At 40.9% G+C, this 21,168-nt stretch overlaps 1 protein-coding gene and 1 long non-coding RNA gene across 6 annotated transcripts in view; one reads left to right on the top strand and one right to left on the bottom strand.

Moving 5' to 3' along the window:
• LOC120621465 (uncharacterized) overlaps nucleotides 1–19,551 on the top strand; it is a 31,873-nt gene extending 12,322 nt beyond the window's left edge. The window contains exons 3-4 of the long non-coding RNA XR_005658159.1: nucleotides 10,646–10,813; nucleotides 13,276–19,551. This is a non-coding gene — a long non-coding RNA (uncharacterized LOC120621465). The remainder of the gene's footprint in view (nucleotides 1–10,645; nucleotides 10,814–13,275) is intronic.
• The window catches only part of ATG7 (autophagy related 7), a 220,410-nt gene that overhangs the window by 47,174 nt on the left and 152,068 nt on the right, over nucleotides 1–21,168 (bottom strand). Inside the window, exon 19 of one of the 5 annotated variants that reach the window (XR_005658158.1) lies at nucleotides 2,129–2,272. The exons of 3 other annotated variants lie outside the window; for them this stretch is intronic. Coding sequence is in view for 1 of the 2 variants with exons in the window: in XM_039886742.1 (XP_039742676.1) it covers nucleotides 2,267–2,272 (6 nt within the window). In the remaining variant the exon portion in view is untranslated. Of the gene's footprint in view, nucleotides 1–2,127; nucleotides 2,273–21,168 lie in introns of those variants that run through there. One more of the 5 variants, XM_039886742.1, reaches the window with a different exon arrangement.

Below are 21,168 nucleotides of genomic sequence, written 5' to 3'. Positions count from 1 at the left end.
CTGTATTTTCCTAACTTCTGACAAGGTAGCTACCTTGGAATTCATCTTTTCATCTTTTTTTTTCTATTGCTACTGCCTCCTCCTGTCTCCTGATCAGGCCTCAGATCTCCCTTTCCAACTCACACTTTTCCTGGCTGCCAGACACTTTTCTAATGATCCTTACCATGTCTCTCCTCTGCTTCGCACAAGTCTTTGGTTCCCTCACATCTTCAGGATCAAGTCTATTCAACATGCCCACCAGCCTGGCTCCAGCTCACCTACCTTCCTACCTTTCAAGCTTCTCTCTATGCATAATCCCCACATTCACCTTCTTCTCCAGTTACCCGAAAAAGGCAAAACCTGTGCCTTTGAACCTGCTGTTCTCATTGTTCATCTCTGTTAAAATCCTACTAGCTCTTTTAGATACAGCTCAAACGGTCCCTCTTCTGTGACGTCTTCTCCAATGATTCCCAAACTGGAATCATTCCCTCTTTGACACTCTATGCCCTTCCTTTATATGTATCTAGTGGCCTTTATATAATTTTCAGGTTATGGTTATAAATGCATGTATTTGTGGCCTTTAGCACCAGAACACAGTCTGACTGAAGGCAGGGCTTGTCACCCCTGTATCTAGCATGATACCAGAATAAGTGATTGACTGTCTAGAGTTAAAGAGGAAAAGCCTTTTCCAATACAGAAGGAAGAAATATAAACATCAGCCAACTTGCCATAAACACAGGTGCCTAGAAGGGATGACAGAGACAGAAATCGAATGGCATAACCAGAAGGCCAGGGCTGCAGCACGGTGGTGTCTGATGTTCACAATGGTTATTCTGCTGAAAGGCCATTTTCTCCCACGGTGTCTGCCCACTTTCTAGGGGGCTGTGACTGAAACTAGTGAGACAAGGCCACGGGAGGGATGTGGCTTACTTGGTTTTGCAGAGTAGCATGCCTAAGTATAGCTGGTGTGGTAAATCAGTGGAGAGCCTCAGTAACTAGCTTCTCCAAAGGAACTTTTTTCTTACCCCTAAGAAATTTCAACTTCAATAGGTCTGAGGTCAAGTCTTGAGTTTATTTTGAAGGAAAAAAAAATTTCCAGGTGACTTTAACACTCCACTCTCCAAAGTGAAAACCTGAAGTAGACCAACATACTGTCTTGCAGATAAATACCCACTTTTATGAATTGTGAATTCCTACAATGGAAAGAGACCCAACCATTCGTTCAGCGTGTTGATCAATGAAGGATGTAGAGACAGTGAGAACAGAAGAGGCTCAAATCCTCAAGATCCTCAAATCCTTCAAAGATGTGTATTGTGGGCACAGGGAACAAGCACAGGGATGTTTGTTGGGGCGTTATTTGTATCAAAAGCTTGGAAACAACCTCAATGTCTTTCAGCAGAAGAACAGATGGATTTTCAAATATGTATACAATAAAATACCATGCTGTGGTGAAGATAGCTGAACTGCAGCTACATGCAGCAACACAAATAAATCTCAAAAATATACTCGAGCTAAAAAAAAAAGCAATTTGTAGAAATACATATACAACTTGACACCATCTATATGAAGTTTTAAAATACGGAAAACAGTGAGAAATTGATAACAGTCTAAAACCTCAGTTTTAAATCCCTGTGGGCTTCTTAGGCCACTGCAGTGTCATGGAAAGAACCCTTGGGAGATGGCTCAAGGGACATATGGCTGGCTATGAGCTGTGCCACTCAGCCAAGTCTAGCATCAGAGTTTTCTTTGTAAAGTGAGAGGTTTGGATCCCTCAAGTAAATCCCTTTCAGCTCTGAAGTCGTTGGCACCACAAGCCATACCCAAAAGGCTAACAGTTCTGGTTCTCACCACAGAGGAAACCTCAAGGATCAGGTGCCTCTTGCCTTAAATTCCAACTGAGGGGTCTCACCGGTGTCACGGTAAATAAGTTATTTATTAAGAGTGCTGCACAGAAGTGCTCTCCCACATGTCTGAGTCACAGTGAAAACAGGAAGCCCACACCTATTTCTTCTGAGGACCATCCCGTGTACCCACCACCTTCCACCAGCTGTAAAAACGCCTTCATGAAATCCCCACAGAGCCAAGGCCAAAGGGCTGCTCCATGCGGGTGGGGCAGGACGCAGGGGCAGGAAGCACACAGGCTGCTTACCCGCAGGAAGATCAACAGCGGGGTGGGACAGTCCAAGGAAGAAACCATCGAAGAAATCTGCCCTGAGAGAAGGCATTTCCTAAGTAGTCTCCTGGCCCCCAGGCGTTCTGATTTCATTTATCCAGTGATGGCACAATGCTAAGACTGAGCACAGGACAGAGAGTTTAAAATTTAAAAAAAACCCAAGAGCATGTTTTTAAGATAGAATATGTAAGTATGTAGTAGAAGATTCAAAAGCTAAGCCTCCTGGTCCTGACCCCAGCCAAGCAGTCCTCCTCCCCAGTAGTAACCTCTGTTCTCAATTTCTAGTATATCCTTTAGAGACAGTTAATGCATGTAAAGCATATAAACATATAAGCACACACATGAGTTTAAAAAAACATGCTAAAATTGTTCTGTACCTTGTTTTTTTGGTACTATTTGTTAATTTTCTTTTGAAAAGTTTCAAACTTAGAGAAGAACTGAATAAGCACTCCTATACAATTTACATAAATACGCTAATAATATTTTCCCACATCTCTCTTAACATATGTCCCCCTCAACCACTGAAAAGTACACTGCAGACATCAATGACATTTATTTTCTGAATCTATTAGCATATATATCCCCTAAGAATAAGGACATTCTTCTATATAACATTCTCCACAATAACATCGTCATACCTCTGCAAATTTACACTAATTCAATAATATAATCTAACATGGATTCCATATTTAAATCTCCCCAACTACCACAAAAAATGAAGCTTGCTTTTTAAACTCAGCATTCTGTCTTGGAGATTTTTCGGTACCATTCAGATAGAAACTCCTCATTTTTTTTTGACAACTAAATGATAATAACATCCACCATCTATTATGTATCAGGCACTTTTCTAAGATTTTTCTTCTGCCATTCCTGAGTTAACTTTCTTGTTCCTTTCCTAATTTTGTAAGTTCAATGCAAAATTTCTTCTATTTTATTTATTTTTGTTATTCACATAAGAACTTAGATTGGTGAATTTTCCTAAGCACTGCATTAGCTATATCGAAAAAATATTTATGTGTAGAATTTTGATATTACTTTCTCAATAGTCTACAGTTTTAATTTTCTCATTGACTCAAGAAGAGTTTTTAAATTTCCCAGTGCTGTTTTATTTCCAACTTTAAAAGTTTTTGAATTTTTATTTTTCAGCTATATTACATAGTGATCAGATATGTTTCTTGTGCTATTTCTACTTTTTTGGGGATGCACTGTAGTTTTCTCAGTGTCATACCATACGGTCAATTTTTGTGGCAATTGAAAAGAAGGTTTATCAATTAATCTACCTTATTAAGGAAACAGCAGTTTTAAGTCTCTACTTTCTTCCCCAAAACTAAATTCAATATGTTAGAATTCAAATATTTTTATATTTTTGGCATGGGGGTTTGAGTCATTTCATCCTCCCCACTGTCATGCGATTGTGTTTATACTGGTCTCGTATTGCATGTGGTTGCTACTGAATTAAAGAACTTTGGCAATGGAAGGGAATTTATAGGGCACCTAAGCCAACCTCCGCTCAGTATAGGAATTTCCTTTATAGCACCCCCGAAAGACGTTCAAACTAATTTAATTTGAATTACTGCTGTGCAAAGGAACTCAGCACATTGCTCAAATTGTGGCATTTGTGGCCTCTATCGGGAGGTCAAGGATTTATAAATAAATAAAGTATTTACTGGCTACCTACCATAAGGACTGCATTACTCAATGCACTTTGGGGAACACATGATAGTACACCTGTGCTCTGGAGCTGTGGTTCCCAAATTGCGTGCCTCATTGCCTCAGGGCACTGCAGTGAATTTTATCCATAGGACATTTTAAATTTTTGAGGGAAATGACAAGATACACAACCTGTCAGGCACTACAGAAACTACTAGATCAAGGTAGTTTACAGCTTCGACATTAGTTTGTGTTACATTCTTTTGATGATCTCATATCTTTGCGAAACTGTGTTTTTGGCAATTGTTTTATAAAATCAACATAGAACAAGAAAGGAGTGTGACAGGTTCCCATCTGATTCAAAGGTTTGGGAAGCTGTGCGGTGTCCAACAGGAGCAGATATCCTATTAGTAAATAACTGTGGTGATTTCAGAATAAAGCAATGATATTTTCTTTCAATTTAGGTGTAGTATTTTTTTTTTTTGACTAGCTATTTAATTGTTAGGACATAAGTACTTATTAAGTTGCTTGGTTCTAACTACTTAATAAATGGAACTACTATGTATTTCTTTTGGCCTAGAGGACACTGTGAAATAATTCTGGAGACTCCAAGAATTGTGAGTCTCCAGAATTTCTCAGTTCACTGTGAACTGAGAAAGTCTGAGAACTTCTCTAGAAGCTCACAGCTGAGTTTGAGACCAGAAGTCATGACAGTGATGCAATCAGGATGTGAATGGTCAGGCTTATACACTCTCATAGAATCAGCAGACATTTCAGGAGTTCATAATAGAAGGAATACAGTCTAGGACAGAGTCAAATAAGTGGGACTGGCCTAGTCACTGTGAGGTAGGAAGGGCTAAACCACAGACAGGAGAAAAGGCCTTTACAAGAGCAAAGAGAAGTGGGAATGAATATGGCTTGTTTTGGAGACAGTGAGGACACTGGTCTGGCCGGGGTGGGGATGGGGGCTTTGGAAGCGAGCTGAAGAGTCTGGAGCTTTGATCTGGGGGCAATGGGGAAGGTGTTTAGTCACAGGAGTGATACAGTCAAAACCAATGTCTTGTAGATTAATCCCGGTGGGGGTAGTGGATATGGACTGAGGGGCGAAGAGGTAGGAAATTATGTCGCCTGAAAAGGCGATGCACCTACACAGTACAAACCTGATATAACAGAGAGTAGGTGTCAGTCCCCTCCTTCAGCAGCCACACTACACGGATCCACACTGAAAAGTTCCCCAAACTATAGTCCCTGATAACAGGAATCGTAGCCCTTCATTATGTGCTTAGAAAACTGCTGTTTTGGGATTGTAACTGGGGCACACTGAAATCAAGTGTTTAGAAATTCTGCGTGGAGACAACAGCCTTGCTTCTAGGAAAGTATATGAAAAAGAGGTTAAGCATAGAATAGGAGAGAAATGTGCTGGTCTGAGAGTCAAGAGACTTGGAGTTAAATCTTAATTTGACCATGAACTCACCAAAGAGTGGTCCTAGGCCTTGGCTTCTTCACTCTGAAAATGAGGGCTCTATGTGAGATGAGAATAAACACTAAATGCCAAAGGCGGCTCACATCTACCCAATGAGTTAAGTCCAATCTTTTTGTGTAACTGGTAAGTAGAGCCAAAATTGTGGTTTTAATATTTCATTCCAATTTGCATGAAGCATTTATATCAATAAAGGGCTCTATATTATTAAAATATCATAATCTGGGCTCCTGTAAACCATTATTATTATAACAGCGGTAAATATATACAACAGACTAGAATATTGGCAAAGACTTCTGGGGAACAAAAATCAGCCTCATGTACAAAGTCGTCCCATGATGATGGCTCACGGACACCATTTTAAATAAAAATTAAGCAACTGATCTGCTTCGTGTCTCGAGGGAACAAACAAGCTCTGTACAACCCAAATTAAGACAGAGTAGGAGCAGCCAACTTCGATGGGGTAAAGACTGGAAAATCAGGGAGCAGAATAACAGACTTGGAACTTGAAATAATTATGAACACAAGAAATACCTCCCAATAAAAGCTGCATCAGAAAGGACATGAAAGTCCTACAGATTTTTGTTTATTTTATTTTAATTTAAGCAATAACAGTTTTATGTTTCCTTTCTGGCTTCAGAAGGAATGATAATGCATCCTATAGAATTAGCCCATAAAGCATTCCTGATTCTTTACTCAAACTGGATATAAGATCAAATGAGACAGTTTTGGGGCCCCATACAGTGATGGGATTATTAAATGTCGAGACTTAGTGATGAGTCACAGAAGAGGTCTCTGGCTTTTTAAATGGCCCCAGGATAGCCCTGAAAATGTCTTTTTAGAAGCACTGGTCTAGTGGGGGCACGAAGCTCCAGCCTTGTGCCCAGAGAAGACCAGGATAAACACGGCCATAGCTACCCTCTAAACACAGGTTTGTGTCACAGCTTTCGCTAGGATAGCGGGGTTGTGTGTGTTTTACAGAGGAGGAGGAGAGGGGGTGGCATGGGAGGAGGAAGAAAAAACATTCTCTCATCCCTGGGAAACTTGCAAAATGACTTCCTTCCATGAGTTTGCCCAAATGAAATCTCCACCTCCCACCCTGCTTACAGGTCAGTGAACCCATTCACTGATTAGGAAGTGACCCACAAGCATCAGTGTGAAGAGAGGGGTGCGGTGGTGGAAACACTTGGAGAGAATGCAGTATCCTGTTTAACTTGGCCTTGCCAATGCCAAACCCTTTCTCTGTGAATGTTTCTTTAGTTAAAGAACGATAATGTCCTCCTTCCAATGGCTTTGCCTCTCATGAAATGGGCTATTCGCCATACATACAAAACCACTCTCACTGCATCACTTAACCTCTCTCGCATTAATCTCCTTGTCTGTGAGACAGGGAGAAAGTCTTAATTTACTTACATTATAGGGCTGTTGTGTGGAAAATGCCTGGAAATAAATGTGTGGCACACTTACAAAAGGTAATACAATACAGTGTAAGTCCTTGCAGTGCAAATGAACCGAGTTAACACCACCGTATACAGTTTGCACCTACTGGCCATTCAGCTAAGGGAAAATAAAGGGTGAATGTGGGAAGTTAAATAAAATTAGATAAAGTGTGCTGTGGCCAGAGCTAAGGAAGAGCTCTCTAGAGCCACATTTATGAACAATGCAAAACAAAACTTGGTATCTATGGCTGTGAGAATGATGGCCACCAGGAACCATGACTTGAAGTTTCAAAAATGACTGCAGGTGAATAAATAAGGCTACTTCCTCAGGTCCTAAAAAGGTACCTTCCCCCCAGTCTTCAGGAAATTGCTTGTGGCACTTCTGTAGCAGAAATAGCTGTTGATTTTGGTCTGAGCATGGTCACTTTTTATTGACCAATAGAACAGGGAGCTGCTGACATCTCCAAGGTTGTCGGGTTGGGGTCTCTGTCACCCTGCTTCCTTGTATGAGACTATGTGAGAGCCAAGGGTGTCCAAGGACTTCAGCGCCCCATCTCTCCTTAGGATTATGCACCATGTTCCTCTCCTAACTGTAGCAGTTAGTCCAAATCTTCATTTCTTGCTCGGGGTTTTCCACTCTGTTGCCCCACCTTATCTATCTAAACTTCTCTTTATTTCCCAAACTCCCAGCTCACCCCCATGCATGCCTTCAATTATCTTGTGCCCCTTAATTCTTTCCACGCTTCAAGATCTGTGACAATCTCTGCCTCATTCCCCAGGTATTCTAGCTCACAGCCATCTTACTGGAACTCACCAGAGCCTGCACCGTGTGCTTTGACCATGTACACATGTAAGCAACAAGAGGATATCACGATTGGATGAGACCTTACAGAGTATCGGTTCCAAACATCTAGAGGCTGCACAAATTCCCTCCACAACACATCTGACAAATGGCTTCTGGGGCCCTACAATTGGCATGAGGGCTGGCATGAGTAACATCCTCCATAAATGGGAGTTGTCCACATCTGTGCCCAGGCACAAGGCCACCTATTCCATTCTGGATCAACAGCTTCACGTGTGGGGAAAGGTCTTTTTCAAATTGAACTAGATCCCTTTCTTTAGTCCTGGTTTGACCTTCACATGCCTCGCACACAGGCCAGCCCTAACTACTCATTCTTTGAGAATGTTCCTTGTAACACGGTTTCTGATTCTGGTTCTCAACGTTCTTCAGCATCTTTAAGTATGGTCATTGCGAAGTCAATACTCTAGGTGTGGATCTGGCCATTCAATTTTCAGAAATGTACCTTCATGGTGTAGAAGCTACGTCATGCCCCTTCACACCACTCCTTTATTCATGTTGTATTTGCAAGAGTCGAACATTCTTTTCACAGGTGCTATTTATTATCTCTCTCCTATCCTATACTTTTTTTTATAAATAGCTAGGGACTTACACTTGTACGTGATATATTTCAACTTTTTAAAGTTTAGCCTTATGTCTTTCGTGATCTCTTTAGATTCTGATTTTAGTTCTCTTCCCAGCTTAGCATCATCCATGAATTTGCTAGATGTGCCAGTTTTGCCCTAATCTAAATCATGGACAAAAATGCTGAAAAAAAAAAAAAAAACATTTTGAGCACTTAACCTTTTTGGCATATCACCTTCCCTTCAGGCTCCAAACAGTGCTTTGTGCAATAATGTGTACATAATAAATGCTTGTACATAATTGTTGAATTATACCAAATTCTACCCAATATCACAGAATATTATATTTTCATGGTAATGATGGACTCTATCTCAATTCTTTCTTGCTGGGTTCATCTTTTTTTTCTCTCTCTCTGTCTCTCTGTTTCCCCCTTTCGTCTCTCTCTAAGCCTCCCTTTCTCTTTAGCCCTCAAAATTCTGGGAATTCAATGTAGCCTGCAAAGCCCAAGGAATAAACATTATGGCAATAACGCGTCCCTTAAATCCTTTTGTAGAGTCTATCCTGATTGGCTGCAAAGTCAGTGCGTAGAAAACCCATTGCATTAAAGCAGATAACATTTGTGAATCCTCTGATTTCCTGTTTGGCTCCAATGTCAATATAATAATAGCTTCTTGTAGATACTTTTACTGTAGGATAAATGACCAAGCCACACTTTTAAATAAAAGGATTTGAGCATGACAGTACATGCCAAAATGCGGGCTTCTGTGTGCCTCCTGTAAATAATCTTCCCATCCCACTCTTTACAAGGAACAGTTCAAGATGGTCAATGTTAAGATGTTAAAAGGGGAATGCAATAGTGATACTTCTCTTTAAATGCAATCCCCATTCCGAAGATAAATCATAATCAGGTTGAAAAAAAAAAAACCCGCTTGGACAAAAAATGGAAAGTAGGAATCTGTGCACAGTGCGAGCTCAGTGGCTGTCTGGTGATTCTAAGAACCATATTCTTTTTCAGCTTAGGAAAAACTATAATGTGAAGTCTGGACACCAGGAAACTAGGACTAAGGTCCCAGGGTGTCTGTTTCTCTTTTCCGGCTTCTGGGATTGGGCATGATTGTCCAGAAAGATGGGGATGTCACCCTCTCTCCCCATGACTTGGCTGAGGGGTGGGGCAGGGGAACAGAGAGTGTATTAGATCATATGTGGGAGGGGAGGGCATGAAAAGTATTTCTCAAATTACCATTACTTTGTTTCTTTTTGGTCACACAGGAAATAATTTTGAATTCTTAAATGATAATAAGCAGGAGACAGGAACTCGAGGGTGAGTATAGGTGGAAAAAGGTTGAGAACTCAAACTAATCTAGGGTGATAGAGGTCAGAAGAGTAATTATCTTTGGGAGTATTGAATAGAAGGAGGGTCGAGGGAGGCTCTGGAGTATTAAAAATGTTTTAAATTCGATCTGGGAGGTATTTACAGAGGTGTATGATAATAAAAATCATTGTGATGTACACTTAAGATTTGTACACTTAACTATATATAAATTACATAATCTTCAATTAAAAGGTTAAAAAGTAATACAAGGATTGAGAACTACTGACTTAGTAGCCTGGGGCTAGCTGTCCCCTGTAACCCAAAGTGCTGGTACAGAAAGGGTGTTCAGCACTTTATCACTCATATGTTTACAAGATACATTCTTGGGGAAGCTGATAAATTGTACCATCCATCAAAGTACTCTCATCTTTCAATAAACTGAATTCTAGTTCTTGGTGAAGCCTGATGTGGAGTCAAGCTGTCCTCTGGAGCCAAGAGGAGCAGATGGATCTACAAGGAAGGAAAAATGACAGCTTTTCTGACTTCAAAAAACAAGGCCCACTAGGGCCAAGCTACCCACTGAAAAGACACAGACCTGTGGTAACAAGTACCTTTCTTTGCTGCTGGCTTTAGACTAAGGAATGAGAGGTCAAAGGAAACCAAGGGAAAGAGATTCTAACCCAAGGGGAAGGTGATGGGTCTGAGGAGAAAGGCAGTGAAGCCTTAGGATCTTGGAAGAGCAGGAGGCTCCATGAGACACTGAGCACTGCTGTGTTTCAACAGCTGCTACTGGCGCTGGGCCAGGGGCTCAGGGGCGAGCCATTTCCCCCTCACCCATTTCCCCCTCACGCAACAACTGTAAAATGAGAACTCCCCAGTTCAAAGGCAGGCAGAGAGGGAGAAGAGAGTCTAGAGAGTGACAGGAGAGGGGCCCTGGTATCAGAAGAAGGAGAAAAGGATTTTCAGGAGGCGCTCACATGCTCCCACACATGTAGGATGAAGGGCTCTCCAGAGCCTGTCTCAGGCACCCATTGCATTACAGTCCTTTGTCACAATGGCCTCAAGGGAAGGGAGATGGCGTAGATTTACCACCTACTACATCCCCAGCACAATGCTATGTGTTTCTACAAATGTCACGTTTGGTCCTGACGACCTTGCAAAGGCAGGTATCTTTGTTCTCATTTTACAGATAAGGACACTGCAGCACGCAGAGATGAAATGACTGGCCCACAGGCACCGCTGGCCAAAGGCAGAGGCAGGAACCAGAGTTTGAAGGCCAGGACCATCAAGGCTCAAGGCAGGATCTGAATCTCTGTTCCCCAAACCCAACAAAGCTCTCATCATTTTGGTGCACTGGGTAAGGATCTTAAGTCTAAAGCCACTCCAGAATGTATTATGCAATTCATCAGTTGAGATTGTTTTTACTATTTTTGCAGAGGAGAATCATTCATTAATTTAAACAAGATGTTATATAGTATTCTGATAATAGGAGAAATCAATGAAATAAGGAACTCAGTAGTTGCTATATGCAATAGAAGAAATGTAAAATTTTAGGTTTTGGGATGAGTCATATACACTTATATCTTACTACAGGATATAGGTCAAACTTCTAACTTACACCAAGTAAATAATTAACCTCGACTAAAAAAAAATGTGCAAGGAACCTATTTTTTTCTAATTATGGTAAAATATACATAAAATAAATCTACCATTTTAACTCTTTTAAAGTTTTGGCCAAGTGGCATGAAGTACATTCACACTGTTGTACAACCATCACCACCACCCATGTCCAGAACTTTTTGATCCTCAAACTGAAACTCTGTCCCCATTAAATTCTAACTCCCCTATCTGTTCTCGGTTAGCAGCTTACACAGTACTTTGCATAGGGTGCAATGCTTCTTGAAGAAAAGCAAGATTTAAAGTCATATGAGAAGACCAACTATTATATAAATAAAAGATTAAAGAGATTCTATTTTTCCATAACTAAAGCCTAATAGCATCTGTATCCAAGAAAAATTAAGAGTAATTTATGACTTGTTTACCCTTCTGGCATCAGCTCTAATCATGTTGTGACCAAGACCTCTCACTTCCTTCAGATGCATTAGCAGGTGGTGGTGAAGTCTAATGCTGGGAGTGGGAAAGAAGAGATGCCTGACCAGCCAGAACTGGAGGCTAGTTGTTGGGCCATAACCTAGTGGACAGGGACTCAGTGGTTTCCTAGGAAGCCTCCCTTGATGGATCTGTATGACTTGGCAGTGACTCTGTGATGGAAATTCACTAAGGAGGCTGAATTTCAAATCCTGCTGAGCAAAGATTTCAGAGGTCTTCTGTGTACAGAAGTGGCCTGGAGAGAAGGCAAAGGCCTCCCCAGTACCCTTGGGGTGAAGCTTGGGAAGCAAAGAAGCACAGATTAGAAGGCTTTTTAATGATCTTAGAGCACCGTGCAGACATGGAAAGCCTGAACAAATGGCCCCTTCACCTCAGAATTTTCTAATCTGGTTAAGGCACACAGCCCTAAGTGGAGAGGATTAGAGGTAGGCTATTTGTTAAGAGGGAAGTCTGCTGAGTTTTAAAAAACTGACTGAGGGACCAGAAACGCATGCAGCAATGGTCACTGGGCCACTGGTTTGCCTCCCTTGACTTTCTTTGGTTAACGAAAAAATTTTTGCTAAGGAAAAAATTGTCCACTGGGACAATGTTGCCGTCTGTGGTTTTTGATTCATATGACAATTTTCGTTCAATAGTTTTTCCTTCCTTCCTGGAGAATATGCCTTACTTGGTGCTTCATCCTCAAAACTCAAGGCTGGGAAGGTGATTCTGAGCTAGTGGACTTGGACTAGTTGAGAGATGCTCTGTTCCAAGAGAGGGACTGATAAATATCTGGGTTTTGGAAGTAAGTTTATAATGTTTGGATTTTGTGCTGGCACCAGGCTCTGGGTTTTAAGCACTCTGCTGTCATATGGTGTACACCCTTTCCAAGAAAAACTCTATAAAATGAAAATACTTTATTGCCATGGCCTCTGACTTCTTGAGAGTCACACAAATATCGTAATCTCTTGCAACATTTAATTTAATTTAAACTCGATTCACCTAAAGAAAAAATTTAGTTCTGAATCTGCCTGTTACACTTCTCAAAAAGCGCCAGTCTTCTCTATGGTGTCACTGTTTTGTTTGCTATGTGCCAAACTTATTTCACATATGCGAAAAGAAAATTGGCATTGAGTCCATATGAACTAAACTGCTGGCAAGAGCAATGCAGAAGCTTGCCATTGAGAAGATTAGATTCCCAAGAAACTCCTCTAGCAGTATTCAATATCCACAAACTAAAAAAGTGTGTGTGTGTGTGTGTGTGTGTGTGTGTGTAAATATACACACACGTATTCAATCTGAAGAAGCTGATTCCCCCTCCCCGAGTTCAGGTAGTATTCAATTAGTCATTTAAGTTACCCTGAGCTTACTATCTTAGTTGTACAAATAAAGACATAACATGAAAATAAATGTGCAGAGATTCATAAGAGAAATAGGAAATTGAGAGTTATTTTTATTCAAGTTTGAGCTTGCACATTTCAGTTGTCTTCTTTATTTGCTTAATAAATAGGATATTTTCCCCATAAGATTAGTAGATCATGTTCAGTGTGTGTGTGTGCGCGTGTGTTATTAATGTGTGTGTGTGTGTGTGTGTGTGTGTGTGTGTGTGTTGGGGCAAGAGGGTAGAAGAGCTTTTCAATTTTCAATTTTTCAGTTGTTTTCCTTTACTTTTAAGGCTTTTTGCTATTTAAGTATGCTATTTTGCAGACTGTTTTGCCTTTGCACTCACAGATTCAAATATGGAACTAAACCAAGACAGAAATGGAGAATTTTATTAGCCAGAACTGTGGTAAGTGATTTAATACGGAGACAGTACTTGAACACTGCGCTCCCTGGACCCTGGATCCTGAGTCCCTGGTGATAATGCAGAAATGGCAGCTGTGTCGCCATAGCAGGTATTTATAATTAGTGCCTGTCTCATCTCTTCAGAACCCTTAGATCACACCAGTAAGGGGTCTTTTGAACTCAAGAACGACTACAGGCAAAGTTTGGCAATCATTTGGAATGCAGGCATTTTTATAACTAGGTCTTACAAAGGTGGATTATTTCTAAAAGAAAGAGATCTACTTTGGGAAAACATGTAGAGAACATTTTTTAAGTTTGGATATTTCAGATTTTCATATTCATTTTCTAAAATAATCACTGCATTTTTCTCAGTCATTGGGGAACCATTTATGGGGACATACCAATGTCTCTGACAGGTTGCCAGTCCTCGGACTCCATCTTTCCTACCCTTTCTCCATGGATAACATGTGATCCAGGCTTAACCAATCATACAGTGCCATTTTCTTGGCAACAGCAATTAGTCCAGGAGGTGAATGTATGACTCAAGCAGGGACAGTTCTTCCCTTAGACTGATTTATGAAAGATGGAAGACACGTGTCGCTTCCCATTCAAGTTGCTCAGCTAGGAAGATGGGAATCTGGGGCACCTAATGGCCATATTTCCTGCCACAAAGAGAAGACTGGAAGGTTATCCTCAGAATGAAGCCAAGCACAGGCAGGCTCAGCTGAGACACACAAAAAGTGAGTCTTGGAAGAACTGAATCCCAGTTTACAGCCTTGAGCCCTGATTCCTTTAATCCTATAAGCAGTTCCAATAACGTTCCAGCTACATAACCAAGAAATTTCCTCTTTGTTAAGGTTGGTAAGAATTAGGTCTTTGTCATTTACAACTGAAAGAGTTGTGAATAATGCAGGGGCCCATCTTAACTTGGGAATCACACTGTTACTAACTTTTTTAGTGATATTAATGGCCTTCCAGGTATGTGTCGTGAATGTCACATATATTTTACAACAATTTTTTGTTAGTGGCATCCCATATCAATTCAGGTCAAGAAAGAAATGCCAAAATTTATAAATGAGAATGAGGAGAACATTCCTATGCTTGTGTTAAGAAAAGCAGAATTATATAAATACGGTTCTACCCATTTCACATTTCTTAACATGTAGAGAGACTTAACATTAATTATCAAATGTATCTACTGATTCAGGAGTTCGCAGCACAAAAAATTCTTATTTTATTACCACTGTTCATCTATCTTATGGAACAAAAGAGACCAAGAAGCAGATTGGGGAAGAATAAAAGAAAAGCTTCTATGAATGGATTCTTCCTGCCCATATGTTTAGGTTCTGCTTCTTCCCCTAACTCAGAGCTGAACATCTCAGAGATGCTGGCAGGTAGAAACATGCTTCCTTTTAATTACACCACCAAAATGCTGCAATAACTGATTGCCAGTTAAATAATTATAATCAAGTGCCCATTGTGCATAACAATCATTTAATGACTGCCATCCGAAAACACTATAATAAAGAGAGCTTTAATGAAGAAAACTGGAAAGGGGCCAAAGTTTTATGGTGGTTTGCTTAAAGGGAAAGAGAGCCATAATCTCTATTTAAGATTAAAAGAAGCCTTTAATCCAGATGCTCAACATTAAACAAGTGGAGTGGAGTCATGTTTTGATCAAAAGTTACTGCATGCATAAAAGAAAGTAACGTAAATGTTCTTTTAGGAAAAAAGCTCCAGTAAATTATATTAAGTAAGTGTTTGTAACCATTTGTTTTGGAAAAAAATGAAAAAGACGAAAACCATCTGATTTTCATTTTGGACAAGACTACTCAGCTAAAATAATAAAAGGGAATAGGATTTTATTTGATTTGTATAACATCATTGAAAGTGAGTGAGGTGCCATCCAATCTACCTGGTGCCAATATTTCTCCTGTACTGACCTTATTTATTTTTTGCCCTCACTTTACCAGGTCAGGCCTATATCTTTGGTAGGTGTAATTATATTCTCACACAAAGTCTTAACTGAAATGGTTTTAATGATCTCAGCTCTAGCAAACAGTAGTTCTCATCCTGGGGTGGGGGTGGAGGGACCAAAACAACAATCTTATCACATAAAACTCAGATCGACTGGCAGCTACTGCCACTGCTGGTGCATGGAGTATTCGGCTAACAAATCAAGACTGCAATTCCTAGAACTGCAGCCATTTTCCATGAACAGATATGTAGCCTGGCCAACAATAAATACCAGCGGCTCCAGGCTTTGCTAGAGTGAATGCTGGTAGAAAAGGAAAAGGAACATAGTCCTCTCAAGGAAAAATAAGAAGGCAAAGCAAAAATGAAACCAAAAATGGTTCCTATAGATCTGACCAGCTTTGGGCCCCAATAGCTTTCCCAATACCTCAGGGTACAAAGTGGCAAGACCTTGACTCTGGTTAGAGCTGAGGGAAATGTGCAGTGTGGTTTCTGTGCACACAGAGACATCCAGTCCTTGGAAAGGCATGATGATATCTCGAGGCAGTGAAAAAGACCCTGAGTGTCTGACGGAAACAAAATCACACCTGGATATCATTTTTGTCCTAAGGTGAACATTCAGGACAAATTGCCCTTGAGATGCCCCAGAATGTCCAGATCCTGGGATATATGTATGTCACAGGCAGACACAGATGAACTGGGAAAAAAAAACTCACCTGCTTACCTGGGGCACAGGACACAGACAGGCCTGGACAGATTTTCTAAGACTATTTTAGCTTAAAACTAACTAGAAGAAGGTGTAGGAATTTGATTATGACACCAGGGCCTTTTCTGACATTCTAAATTAAGGATATCAACAAATTCTCATTCAGGAAGTTCCTGCTTTTTAGTTTGTGTTAGAAGTATATCTATTCACCTCCTGGTCTGTAAATTGCCATATTTTATGTCCATTTTATCAAAGTCTTTCTGCAGCATTTATCCCAGTGGTTTACACATAGTGCAGGCTACCCTTTGATATGTGCTCCTAACACAGGCTCTTCACCAGTTAGCAGGACCAGCTCTTTTCCTTCTCATCTCAAAGTTATTGTCAAATGCCAGTGGCCTTCCATGTGCTTCCTGACAAGTCCCCCAGTACCCTTCTAGGAGTTAGGCACCGGGAATCATGCCACTCCTGTTCCCTTTCCTCACCAACGGGCAGTCAGTAGTTACATTCTCGCCACCTAACTTTCCTCCTCTATATAAGCTGATGTCAGTAATAAACCCAGCTTATAAGGTTTGTGTGTGCGTGCATGCACGTGTGTGTAGACTTGATGAGAAATGCGGATAAAGCCATGCAACACTGGTAAATGTTCAATAAGTGAGAGCTATTATTGATACACATCATTGCCCTTAGGCGAAAATCTAAATTCAATTTCGTTAGCCAGGTATATGATAATATTAATAATTATAACAATATAATTTACACCTTGCTCAGCTACTCGCCCCAAACATTGTTTCTTCCTTTCCATACCCGATCCATTCCTCTATATAGCAGCCAAGACTTAAAAAAAATGTGAGTCACTCTCCTGCTTAAAACACAACACAAGCTGTTCTCATGGCTTATGGGAGCCCACATCACTTGCTCCCTGCCTGTGTCTCCAACCTCATTTTCTACCACTCTCCCCCTAACTCATTGTGCTTTCAGCAACGCTGGCTACACTTCCCTCCATTTCTTAAACTAAACAAGTTTGCTCCCAACTTAGGTCTTTGCACAAGGTGTTCTCTCTACCTCAGGTTCTTTCCCCAGATCCTCACATGTCTGGTTCCCTTCTCTGTATTCAGGGCTTAGCTCAGAGGACACCTTCTCAAAAGGACCTTCACTGACCTGCCAGTTCAAACTGTCTAAGTCTTGACCTCTATTTTCTCATCCTCCATGTCCCACACTAATTCATTCTATCTCAACATCTTGTTTTATTTTCATTATTGTGCTCATCGCTAGCTGAAAAGTGTCTTTTTTTTTTTAATTGTTTATGGAACTAGAATGTAATAAGCTCTATGAAAACAGACCTTGCCTTGTCTTGACTACCACTCTATCTCCAGTGCTTAGAAGGGCCCTAGAATATAGCAGACACTGAACGAATATGCTGTATCCCCCACAGAGCCTTGTATACTGGCTGCCACTCACCAGCCGCTCAGTAAGCTTCAGCTGAACTGAACTGCATTGAATTCAACCAAGTGGCAAATATCTAAGGCATAGATAAAAATCTTCCCTTTGACTACCCTCTTACCAGATATACATTGAAGAGCTCAGATGTACATTGAAGAGCTCATAACTGTGACCTGTGCTCATCAAAGAGTACATGGGACCTAAAAAGCAGTGGGAATGAGGGTGAATACATGTAAAGACATTTAGGGCTCACCAATGCTTCTGGGTTTAACAAAAGTATAAGGAGACACAAATGTCTAAATTCACAGCACACTAAATGAAACAGTGAATTAGCATACAGTGAATCTGGGGCCAGGGTGACATTTAAAATAAACTCTTGATTTCATATTTACATATATTTCCAGTCATGTTCAGATGAAGTAGAGTGGGATTTGGAGGCAGAATTCACCATTTTCTGAACTTGAATAACACCCTATCTCATATTGCACTTAGAAACACCCCCAATCTTAAATTCACTCTCATCATTTCAAATGTCTTATCCTTCAACTCAGGTCAGAAATTAGATCTTAAATTTTCCAGGACTTTAGAGCTCCTAGCCTAATTCTTAGAGAAAGAAATTTCAAGTTTAACAGACTCAGAACCAAATCCCAGGTCTTCTACCAGTTCTCAGACATTAGGTGAATTATTTATCCTCTCTTAGCCTTAATTTCCACATCTTTTAAGTGGTAATAATGACACTCATCTCACAAAGAAATGATTTGAGAAATAAATGGGATGGTTTATGTAAAAAGCTGTTTGATATGCTTAATAGAAAATAGGTACTCAATAAATTACAGTTTCCTTTCTGGATAGGAGGTAGGAACTCAAAAAATACTCACTAGGTGGTGGCTGAATTGGGGTGGAAGGCATGCTGGGAAACAAGTGTAACGAAGAGTGGCAGGGAAAAAACCAATCTATCAATTAGAAGAAATAAGGCCCAAAGCGCTATAAAGTTTTATTACTCTCCATATGAGAAGGATCTGCAAATATTGGCATTTTATGGCTTGATCATAGTGACTAGCAGCAGTCAGGACTGAATATCAGAAAGTCATTGAATATCAGAAATCATTGGTTATGTACAAAAAGAAAGTAAAAGAAAGGTATGTTCCTGAGAACAGTATTTGCTTTAAATCTACATTGTATCAGAGAACTCATAGCAGGATTCCAATGAAAAAAAAAATGAGAATTTATTCCTTGATCTAATGAAGAAAGGCAAGTCATCAGGAAAAACTGTTGTGTTCAAATCACCCTGTTTGGTGTTCCAAGGCTCCAACACAAACACTGGAGCCGCTGGACCAATCACAAAAGCTAGGGTGAAAAGAAAGTCAGAGACTGCAGTGAACTGACTGTTTCCAACAAGCCTTGGGGGGTCGGGGGTGGATATTTACAGAAGAAGGACAAGACAAGCCACCTGCTTGGGGTCTATCACCAAGCCCTAGGAAATGAGAGAACTGTTGGCAACAAAAAAGAATGGAAAGGTAACCACAGTGGACATCTGTCGCTGTTTGTTCAGCCTGTAGTATCATTATCCTTATGACAACCACACCCAGTTTTCTAGTTTTTTACCAATTTATCCCTGACTCTCAGGTCATGTGATTTAGGTAGGCTGTTTGCCTCATTACCACTGGAGATGGGAACATATCTCAGATGTGACCAATGAATTATTCCCCTCCCCCCACCATGGTGACCGGGTCACTAGTGACCATTATTAGTTAATGCAATTGGTAACAAGGCTCTCTATCCATGGGAGTTGCTAAGTCTGGAGCTACCAGTGCCATGTTGCTATCACGAGGCCAGAGACTACCTAAAAATGAAGTAACGCAGAGAAAAGCTAGGCAAGAAAAGGTGACAGAAAAGTCACTATTTACATTTCTTGAATACTTGAATCTATGCCTAAGGCTAGAACTATCTATGATTCTTTTCAGTTACTTGAACAAATTAATCCCCATGTTTGCTTAAATCTCTTTTGAGTTAGTGTCTAATTTCTAACCAAGAGAGTTTGACTGATACAGTAAGTAATCCTGTAGTGTTTAACCCTCAAGAAGTTAGCTATAAAGGCAGTCCACAAGGTGCTTTTCTAAGTTTTCTCTAAAAAAAGAGGAAGAATTAGAATATGTGAGCTACTAGGGAACCACCTGCATTTTTCACACCAGCAATACTATTTGACCAAAATGATATACTGCTGAATAAATATATACTGCTGAATATATATGAGACGACTGCACTACACTGTGAGGTTACTACAGACAGAAGGGGACCTATTTATTACATCCCTGAACTTTCACCTTCACCTCCCCACCAAAGAGTCAAACATCCATCCATTCATGCATTCAAAGAAGTTCTTAGTAAGTGCCAAATATTTGCCAAGTATGTTTGCTAGGTAATGAGGACACAAAGATGATTAAGACATGGTCCTTATTCTCAAGCAGCTAAGGGATCCAGGGGAGTCTCAGAAAGGATGAAGCTTTAAAGGATGAGAAGGTATTTGCTAGGCAAAAAGAACAAGAGCAAAAGGATAGGCAGGAAGTGTGATAAGTCCAGGGTGGCCAGGGCTGATAAACTTGAGAGGTAGGCTGGAGCAGCTGTAAGAGCTGACTGTGATTGCCATGCTGAGGTGCTGATCTTCCCCGCCCTCTTTAATTCCTGCCCCATCCCTACTTCTACCCCTGACCTATGGACGTTGCCATTTCCCCTTAAGAATCAGATCTCTGAAGGCGGGGTGTCTTCTCCCACACGCTCATGGCATGCACCCAGGGCCTGGTGCCCCCAGGGCCTGGCACCCCCAGCACACTTGGGGGGCCCGGCGCACCCGGGGTATTGTCCATGGCTCTGCCTGGGGCACGAATCCAGGACCTTCTATGTGTAAAGCAGACGTGCTAACCTCTACACTACGGAGCCATCCTGAGGTGCTGATCTTATCCAGAACCAAGGCTGAGCATTTGGTTTCGGTACCTGGGACTTTGGGACTTTAGAAGTCCCTGAGGAACACGCTCAGATCTGTGTCTCAGAAAAGGAAAGCCTGGTGGCCACTGTGGGGAATGGATTGGAGGGGACAGAGACTGAAGGCAGGACTCACTGGGACCTGTGATCATCAATGGAAAATGCTGTGGCAACTCTGACGGAGAAAGCCAGACCAGAGGAGGAGGCAAGTGTCTACAATTCTAACTTGAAAAGCACTAAAAACGCCCCATGCTGATGGCGAGAATTCCATTCATCCTAAAGGACAAAGACTGAAAAAGAAGAATATGGAGAGAGGGCGATAAATGCTTGTTCTTCCTTAGACTCTTGGTCACAGCTCCTCCATCCTAAATTTTCTCCCAATTCTAAATCCTATCCACCTGCATGGCTTGGCTTTAGAGGAGGCCTCTGCTCCATACCGGCTGGTGGCACCTTTGGTCTCCCATGCTCTTGGCATCCTACACTGTTTTTTTTTAGACCTAATCACTGATTACGCTTCTCTGAACCTTAACTGGATCATCTATAAAATGAAAATACTGACATTCACCTCAAGATAAGAATTAAATAAGACAAATTTCGTAGAACACTCTGCACAGAGCCTGGTGCGAGATGAACACTCAACAAACAGAAGCTCCATGCTACTGCTGAAGATGAAGTAAGTTGCACTACTAAGAAACAAAGACACACTCATACCAAGCACTCACTTTTCACTTACGAAGGTT

The sequence above is a fragment of the Pteropus medius genome, unplaced genomic scaffold (genome assembly GCF_902729225.1).
Source record: "Pteropus medius unplaced genomic scaffold, Ma_sr-lr_union100, whole genome shotgun sequence".
In the NCBI taxonomy this organism is placed as follows: Eukaryota; Metazoa; Chordata; class Mammalia; order Chiroptera; family Pteropodidae; genus Pteropus; species Pteropus medius.
The sequence above is the reverse complement of the archived record's forward strand: the minus strand, read 5'-3'. Positions and strand labels throughout refer to the sequence as shown.